Raw genomic sequence first — 9,362 nt, forward strand, 5'->3', positions numbered from 1 at the left:
CATAGGAGTATATGGTACAGTATGTTTTGTTATTATTTATGTAAATTTTGTAAAAATTATTACTTAATTATTTTCAATGAATAAATTATTTACTCATTCATGGGGGCATAAAACTATATAAAACAAGTGTTGGAAATTTTACTTAGAAGTTTCAGTATATAAATGGCAAAAGAACAAATTTTTATGTCACATTAACAATTTATTCGCAATGTGTAAACACTTAATTGTTCGTATATTTTCCAGCATATTTTTAGTGTTATGTAAGTACTAAATGTGATAAAAATAATTTTAATTTAATATTTTAAGTCATTTAAACGCATTCAGTAATAGCAACAAAAGGGTCTACTCGAAGAAATGGTACTGATATAGTAAAGTTTTACCTTTTCACCCGTGAGAATCCAAAAGATCCACAGATTTTATCTATATATGATTTAAATTCAATAAATATATCCAACTACAATCCCGAACATAGAACCAAGTAAGTAATGAATGTATTAAAAAATAAATTATTTAAAATTAAATTATATTAATTTTCTCCATTTTCCAGGATTATTATACATGGTTGGAGATCCAGTTATGAAAGGACACCAAATCCTCCAGTCAGAAATGCTTATTTAGCAACAGGTGACTATAACGTAATAAGCGTTGATTGGAGTTTTTATGCATATTCGATTTATACACAAGCTGTGAAACGAGTTCCCGAAGTTGGAAAAATAGTGGCTGATTTCGTAGACTTACTAAATGAAAACTTTGCTTTAAATTTCGACGAATTAGTTGTGATAGGTCATAGCTTGGGTGCACATATTGCTGGATATTGTGGTAAAAACGTATTACGCGGTAAAATTGGTGCTATTGTCGGATCCGATCCAGCATTACCATTATACTTTTATCCTCTAAATTCGACTCACTTAGCAAGGACTGACGCTAAATTTGTTTTAACTCTACAAGTTACTGGTGGTCGCGAGGGTTTCTTAAGACCAATTGGAGATATGACATTTTATCCAAATTGGGGACGTGCTCTCCCATCTTGCGGAATCGATTTACTTGGTGCTTGTTCGCATGACACTGCGAACGTAGTTTATTCCGATTCAATACGAGGGAAATCGTATGCACCTATATATCAGTGTGATAATTTCGAAGAAATAAAAGAAAAGATAGGTTGCAATAAATTGGTTGATGTTCGGCTTGGTGATCCTTTGGATATAGAAAGGGTTGACGGAATATATTATTTTAGTACTAAGGACGAATACTATTTAAATGTTGGTAAAAGCAGTAAATTAGTTTTAAATTGAAACTGGCGTATTAATAAATTCAATTGGAAAGCATTTATAGCATTGTGTTTCTGATATTGCACCATTTAAATTAATTATGCTTTACAAATGTTAAATATACGTATATGACAAATAATCTGTTAAAAAAATAATTAGCATTAAATACTTAAATTCCTATTTTAAGATTGTTGCAAATAAAAGTCGTTTCTATATTTATATTCTATATTCCATATATTTCTATATTTAAATATTTAATTAAAATAATTTTATTTTTATAAATTAATTTTGAAAATTTAAATTTATATATATATGAATATATATATAAATATATACAAGTAAATTCAGAATAGTTACATATTTAATGTAACTTAGAGCTTATTACCCATATATTATCAACAGTTAACTTAATTACTGTATTTTATTTTTATTAGTTAATTGCTTTGCTGATTGCTGAAAAGTCAGTTGATTTGCAATTCGTATATAATTATTTATCTATGTAAATGCATAAACTAAATATTTTGTACCATATGAATGAGTTCAGATAAAAAAATGAATTATTATTATTATTATTTAGTGATTCAAAAAATTCATACAGCACTTACCAAATTCATAGAATTTTATTTAAAATCTAAATTGACAATAACATATTTGTTGTGTATCAGATTGGCACACATATTATTAACACTATGGTGCATATTATTAACATTATTATTTATATAAATTTATCAATAATTAATCTTCTTCTAATCTTCCAACTTAAAACATTTTTCATAAATTTATATAGTTTATAAATATTGCTACCGTTTAACAAGGCTTTCACTTCTTCTTCGGACAGAAATGCTTTATAAAAAAAAAATACGTCTATGTTCTCTGAAATTTGGACAGACACCAATAATATGACATATATTTTCTATTTCATGACGATTACCGTTCAGATAAAAAAGACCTCCTCTACATTTAAAAAGTAGGATCGATATGTGCTGAGTGTTTTCAAAATAAAAATTATGCATAATGTCATATTGTAGCTGTGGGTACATGTCATGAGAACTCGACCTAGTATTCGCAACAAGAGAATCGTGTTCCCTCCGTTTGTATAAAGTTATAATATTTTTGTGCAATAGTTTAAGATCCTTTCTCCGAAGATGAGCTTGTAAAATACCAATATAAATTACAGGATAGGCCAAACAATAAAAGGCAAATACATAGAATAGGCTACATGACCTGCCATTTTGAGTTGTGAACGTTGCATGAAAAATACTAGGGTTTGTTTATAGTCTTTATCCTGATCAAACCAATTGCTGTGGAAGATTTCATTCGTTACTTTGCTGAAATCTGCAGTAAGTTCAGTGGTTTCTCTTTAAATAGTAAAGAGGAAAAATTTGTACAATGGCGGTAATTATGTAAAAGAGGCAACTTACACGTCCGGATAACTCTGTCCTATAGATAGTGACATTAATCAGAGTCGTTGACAATATAGCGCCGGTAAAGAAAAACTGCACTAAAGTCGTTAACGATATGACAGGCGTTATTTTTTTTTTTTTGTTTGTTTTTGAGATCCATTTATTTTATTACAATCTGTCAGGTATGAATGACAATAAGTAATAATGTATAATTATAAATCGTAATAATAATTATTACAATCTAGAAAAAGAAAGACACGTATGGACTATGCCCAGTGACATATCCATATATATTTAAAGTAACAGTGTGTGATTTACATATACATATCTAAAATATCTCTAGATGTTTTCCTTCTTAGCCTTGTAAAAGTGTTGGAAGGGAACATCAGGTGTGTCACCAGCGGGTTTGGGTGCATATATATGCGATGAGCGTAATTCTTTAAAATACTGGCTATTTCTTCCTTGATTGTTCGGACATGTAGTTGTTTATGTAGCTGTTCATTCGTTATATACCAAGGTGCATTTGTGATCATCCGCAATGTTTTAGATTGGAAACGCTGAATAATTGCCAGGTTTGAGTCTGCTGCAGTACCCCATAATTGGGCGCCATAACTCCATAAAGGTTTTAGTACAGATTTGTATATGAGCAGCTTATTTTCGAGTGACAGTTTGGAGTTTCGGTTGAGGAACCAAAATAAGTTTCGTAATTTAAGACCCAGGGCCTTACGCTTTTTGAATATGTGTGATTTCCAGGTTAACTTACTATCCAGATGTATGCCCAAGTATTTTGTTTATAAAGCTTGTGGTAATTCAGTATTATTTATAAAAGCAGGCGGGTACGTAGATCGTTTTGTAGTAAATGTTACCTGGACAGATTTTGATTCATTCGGTTTGATACGCCAGTTTTTCATCCAGAGAGCAACATTGTTGAGGCAGGTTTGAAGTTTGGTAGAAGTACGGATTGGGTCACTGTCAACTGATAAAAAAGCTGTGTCGTCTGCAAATGTACCGATAACACTTTCATCGGTAAGGGGAAGATCCGCAGTATATAAAAGATAAAGCATTGGTCCCATTATGCTACCTTGAGGTACTCCTGCTTCTATATCATGAAGTACTGTAGTTTCGTTTCCATGCTTAATGAAAAAGTGTCTTGCCGAGAGGTATGATTTTATAAATATGAAAAAATTTAGGGGTAGATTCAGTTTTAGTTTGAAAAGAAGGCCTTCATGCCATACTCTATCAAAAGCTTGTGAAATATCTATAAATGCAGCAGTACAATATTTTTTACCATCTATCGCACTATGGATATGTCTGACAAGTCTATGAATTTGTTCTATTGTGCTATGTTTTTGGCGAAAGCCAAATTGATGATCTAAACAAAATAACTTATTGTATATAATAAATTATTTAAAATGAAAAGAAATTAAATGATTGCCTTTTTTTTAAAACCACTAATTAATATCGAGGGACTACTTTCTAGTCTTGCGCCTTATAATGAAAACACAGTGATTAATCAGTGAAAATGGTTTTATTGTTTTTCGAAGTATTCTCCATGATGATCAATATATTTTTGCATTCGATTAAACCAATTTTCGAAACTGTTTTGCCACTCTGAAGTTGGTATCTCCAAAATCAGAGTTTTGAATGTCTCAAGAAAAATGCTCGCCACACATTTACTTCTTAATGTTTGGGAACAAGAAGAAGTCATTACAGGCAAAGTAGGAACTGTGAGGTGGATGACCCATCAATTTGATGTTTTGAATTCTCAATAACAATTTTGTTTGAGCTAATGTGTAGGAGCTCGCATAGTCGTAGTGGGGGATGATCTATCTTCGACGGGTTGTTTTTTTCAATACTCTGAAGACTTCCGTCAAAAAAATAACTCTGTATTACTTAGATTATTCATTGTGCGTTCACTGTTCAAGTGGTACATTTCCGACATGAGATTTTTCTGAAAAAATATGCGACCATTTTCTTGAATTTACTCCGTCCGTGGACAATTTTTTGTCGGGCTCTGCTCACTTTGGAAGAACCAAACAAGGTACTAGTGTTTTGTTTCGGACACATAAGATGTCGTACACGTTTTTTGAACTACCTCGACTGTATTTTTTCATTTCTCATTTTTCAATTATTTCCCGCACTGCATCCATCTTTTCACGAAATGGATAAAACAAAGTCCAGGCTCTAACTCATTGAATCAGCTTTTTAAACTCGCTGGATGTGGTGTTTCATCACCAAATGTTTAACTAGGTTAATCGATGTATCATATTCTAGTTAATTCGCGTCGAAAATCATAAAAAATCATCGCATGAAAATGTTCAGTATTTAATTCGACACAATTTAGAATCGATGTAAATAACTCAAGTTCGCGTAAACTGAAATGCTGTAATGACATTTATGTTAGCGAATGTCAAAATTTCGAACAGAAATGTCAAAATTCATCTGGCAATACCTAATGTTATAAGCCCAAGAACCACAAGGAAGCCTACGTATAAGTAAAAATCATTTAAAAACAATGATATTCACTCGATTAAATTTTTAATTTGTTAAAATTATCTTCTACATCTGCATTGCCAAGAGATTGTAGTTTTTGTAGAATTTGAAGATGAGCTTGTAAAATACCAATATAGATTACAGGATAGGCCAATCAATAAAAGGCAAATACATAGAATAGGCTGCATGACCTGCCAATATAGTATCAATTAAGGTACTTGTCGAATAACTATAATAACAAATGATAACGAACTTAGAGCAATTTCTGAATTGAGGTAATTAGCTTAAAATATCTGAACAATTATCTAAAAAAGTCATTAAAGGTAATCTATCATAAAACTTATTTAAATAAACTAGTTACTTTCGACAATATATAAGTTCGAACATTTTCTGAGAGTTCATCAGAAAGTTTTATTTCGTTCAACATGAAGACATATATAATTCTATTAATTTTCGCGTATTTTGGTAATATAGATTGAATAAATAATATTTACAGTAACTAAGTAAAAACCTTATTCTATGATCCCAATCCAACCACAGATTTTTCAGTTGCGAATAATGCTGTAATAAACCCATTGGACGTTCTTAATAGTGTTAAGTTCTACCTCTACACTAATCAAAATCCGGAAGATCCACAAATAATCAGTTATAAAGACAATTCTGTAGCAGTGTCCAATTACGATAGTTCACGTAAGACCAAGTGAGTACTATTTTAAAATTTTTCAATGTTTACAAATTACAATACACAAATTACAATATTTGATAATTATTACCATATATATTGCATATTTTGAATGAAATATTCCTTTAAATCCCTAGATTTATTATTCATGGATTTCTTGCATCCTATGAGCAAGTACCAAATCGTCCTATAAGAGAAGCATATTTAGCGACAGGAGACTATAATGTGATTGCTGTTGATTGGAGCAAGTATTCCTTTACGGAATACGTAACAGTCGCATCGAAAGTATATCCTGAAGTAGGTACAGCAGTCGGAAAATTAATTGACTTTTTGCATTCCAATTATGGATTAAATTTTAACGAATTGGTTGTAATTGGACATAGTTTGGGAGCACATGTTGCTGGTTTTGCAGGAAAACAAGTTAAATTAGGCAAAATTGAATCAATTGTTGGTCTTGATGCAGCACTGGGTTTTATTAATATTAACGATCCTTCACAACGCTTGTCAATAACCGATGCAAATTATGTTGTAACGATACACACTTCGAGTGGAAGGAACGGCATTGCAATGCCAATTGGTCATACCTCTTTTTATCCAAATTGGGGTCGTCGACAAATAAATTGTGACGTTGATAAATTTGCTGATTTTTGTTCTCACCAAACATCTATTCTGATTTATGCTGCTGGAGTGAGAGGTTATTCATATGCACCCATCTATCAGTGTAGCTCATTTGAAGAAATTATGGAAGAAACCGGTTGCAATAAAGAAGTCGATATACAAGTTGGAGATCCTTTGATTGTGAATAAATTACCAGGAATTTTCTATTTTGATATTAAAGATGCTTCAAAGCTAGCACTTTTCGTTTAATATGATATAGGTTTAAAGAAACATTGGTATTTAGCCAATAATATAAATATCCATAAATATTCTTTACCACATTTTTATATCAATAAAGTTTTTTTCTATCGAGGTATATATATAATAGTTTGCGTTTTATTGTCAATAAAAATATACTTGGTTGATAACGGTATATTGAATTTATCTAAATATTTGTTAGTTAAAGAGAATAATAATAGCATATTTAAGGTACATTTATATATAATTAGGTCAACTATACAATTTGTAAGCCATATGAGACAAAGTTTCATTCTCGTAGAATTATATAAAGTTAATTCCATATATAAAATTTATCATATATGTATATTAAATGATTGAGATATACTCGTAAAGGCTCGATATACTCGATAAGAATATATTTTTTTTTGGATAAAGTCTTCTTAAAAAATTTGTTTTATGGCGAGATGTATCTCATATAAATATGATTCATTGAAGATTATTCGTATCGATTTACTTTACTTATTTACTCTTTAATTTTTTAAAGTTTTAATATTATATGAGGAAGTAGAAGTCGATCATTTATTTTGAAATTTTAAAAGCTGTGGTAGAGGATGTGGATATGGCATTAGAAATAAGAAGATGATAAAAAAATGGAGTTTAATAATAAAAATTATTTTATCGGTCGAAAGAAATAACTTGATATTTCAGTAGTTATTTTCTTCATCTGATGGCTTCCTATTTTGGTGGCGTGTGAATTTATAATGTGTTCAATAATTTAACAATAAAAACATCGATGATTAGAAAGTTGAAGTAATCAGACATGAGTAAATATAATAAGATTCAATCACTTATAATAAAAATAACTTAATTAATTCTCACCATGTAATGTTATTAATGGTTTAAAACACTTTTGCTTTTCAGTTTCTTAATTTTAAAAGCAAGGTAGAACCAACGGTACTGATGGATGAGTACAGCAGAAGAAGAGGCAACAAGCTATTATGATTTGCAGACTTAGTGTGTCTGCTGTGTCACATTATATACAAAATGATGTCTTGAACGGATGGTTTCATTCTATAAGGAAACAAAAGAGATCCACATATATTATAATATAATATGATGTGTTTGCAGGTGAAGATGTAGACTAAAAGTAAGATATAAATGTCAATGAAGATGACTTATTATAATATGTGAAGATGATATTCATTTGCGGATGCGGATGTTGACACTCATTACAACCTATATTCATTAATTCGTACAGTTGTAAGGAATTTAATTGCGTCGTTGTTAGGTCGGATAACTCACGGCTGCTAGGGGTGTTATAAGAGTAATTTATTTTATTTTTATACATTGATGCTAACCGTAGAGAAATATATTTTACTTATTCAACTTCTGTATTTAATGATTATTTATTAAAATACCATTTTGTAAAGTGCGCTAAATGAGTGAGCATTTAAATGTTCTGCGTAGGCCCCGGGTAAAAGTTTCGTAGTTGACTACATATGCCTTCCTTTTCTATGGGCTTCCATACACCTTTTCCCTTTTCTCAGTTTTCTTCATTTTTGTTTGCTATGCATTCAGGAAATGTTGTTAGTTGTTTACTACTATAAACAATAGTAATAAAACTATTAAAAATAAAATAAAATATTATTAAACTATTGTTTAATAATTTTTTAATTAATATAAAAATTTAATTGTATTAAATAAGTGTTTACATGTGTATATAATAAAAAAAATACAGTAAAATGCATAAACAGATTTTTATATTTTTTAATATATTTATTTAATATATATATTTTATAATTTAAGCCATGTTTTGCTTTGCTATGAGTAGCTGATCATTTGTTAAGCACGACTTCTAATCCAATTCCTTAGTTCAGATGCTAGACCAATGTTTGTCTATCTACTTAAGAAGACTAATATTATATTTTTCTTAAAAGTGAAACACAATTTGTATTTCATTTGTGAATTAATATTATTATTCAAAATAAAACATAATTAAATTTTTTAATGTTAATATTTTCTTGCCGAGAGTGACGCGTCTCATGGCGAAAAGAAACTAATTAAAAGTTCTAACTTTTAAATAGAATAAAATAGAAATGAAAAGACAACAACAAAAATTTAGTTAATTCATTGAAATTTGGCTGACTATACAACGCTGTTTCTAGTATTGCCAAGTACTCATCATCAGTGGTCTTATACTTATGTTTTAATTAGTTTATAGTCCATATATAATTTGTTTGGACTGCAAGTGCCACGCCTAGAACTCATGCCTGTCAAATTAGAACTAGAATTGGATTATAATACAAATCCAAATTACAAATTATTATATTATTTTTATTTATAAAATTTAATTATTATGTTAATTTTTATCTGTGTTAAAGTAATTAATTTGAGGTATATTTTTAAAATTATCTCTAAAACTAATTAAAAATAATCTATAACAAAACTAATTTGAATAAAGTGGTTACTTTGAATAATATTTAAGCGAAACAATTTTCTAAACGTTCAGTTGACAGTGAATTTTATTCAATATGCACACGTATTTAATCCTATTATGTTTTTCAACATATTTTGGTATTAAAAATTATATAAATACTATATATATAAAATATAAATTATACATTTTTTAGTTGGAATTAATGCTGCTATAGACCCATTGGACGTTGTTGAGAGTGTCAA

The 9,362-nt window shown here is 29.5% G+C and overlaps 2 protein-coding genes across 2 annotated transcripts; both read left to right on the forward strand.

Moving 5' to 3' along the window:
- Window positions 1-191: 191 nt before the first annotated feature.
- LOC119666613 (pancreatic lipase-related protein 2-like) lies at window positions 192-1,292 on the forward strand. Its single transcript, XM_038075894.1, has 3 exons — window positions 192-260; window positions 325-478; window positions 548-1,292. The coding sequence occupies exons 1-3, from the start codon at window positions 209-211 to the stop codon at window positions 1,290-1,292; spliced, it is 951 nt and encodes a 316-aa protein (XP_037931822.1). The 5' UTR covers window positions 192-208.
- A 4,291-nt stretch (window positions 1,293-5,583) lies between these two features.
- Window positions 5,584-6,764, forward strand: LOC119669245 (pancreatic triacylglycerol lipase-like). Its single transcript, XM_038079072.1, has 3 exons — window positions 5,584-5,629; window positions 5,705-5,864; window positions 5,984-6,764. Exons 1-3 carry the CDS (start codon window positions 5,590-5,592, stop codon window positions 6,711-6,713), a joined length of 930 nt encoding a protein of 309 aa, XP_037935000.1. The 5' UTR covers window positions 5,584-5,589; the 3' UTR covers window positions 6,714-6,764.
- The last annotated feature ends 2,598 nt before the right edge of the window (window positions 6,765-9,362 follow it).

This window comes from Teleopsis dalmanni, chromosome 1 (assembly GCF_002237135.1).
Source record: "Teleopsis dalmanni isolate 2A chromosome 1, ASM223713v2, whole genome shotgun sequence".
In the NCBI taxonomy this organism is placed as follows: domain Eukaryota; kingdom Metazoa; phylum Arthropoda; class Insecta; order Diptera; family Diopsidae; genus Teleopsis; species Teleopsis dalmanni.

Excerpts from the sequence above, each read along its gene's own strand:
- LOC119666613 (XM_038075894.1), top strand. The coding sequence starts at position 209 with ATGTGTAAACACTTAATTGTTCGTATATTTTCCAGCATATTTTTAGTG. Across the intron at positions 261-324 it reads CAGCATATTTTTAGTGTTAT|TAATAGCAACAAAAGGGTCT; the intron begins GTAAGTACTAAA and ends AAACGCATTCAG. Across the intron at positions 479-547 it reads AATCCCGAACATAGAACCAA|GATTATTATACATGGTTGGA; the intron begins GTAAGTAATGAA and ends TCCATTTTCCAG.
- LOC119669245 (XM_038079072.1), top strand. The coding sequence starts at position 5,590 with ATGAAGACATATATAATTCTATTAATTTTCGCGTATTTTG. Across the intron at positions 5,630-5,704 it reads ATTAATTTTCGCGTATTTTG|ATTTTTCAGTTGCGAATAAT; the intron begins GTAATATAGATT and ends ATCCAACCACAG. Across the intron at positions 5,865-5,983 it reads GATAGTTCACGTAAGACCAA|ATTTATTATTCATGGATTTC; the intron begins GTGAGTACTATT and ends TTAAATCCCTAG.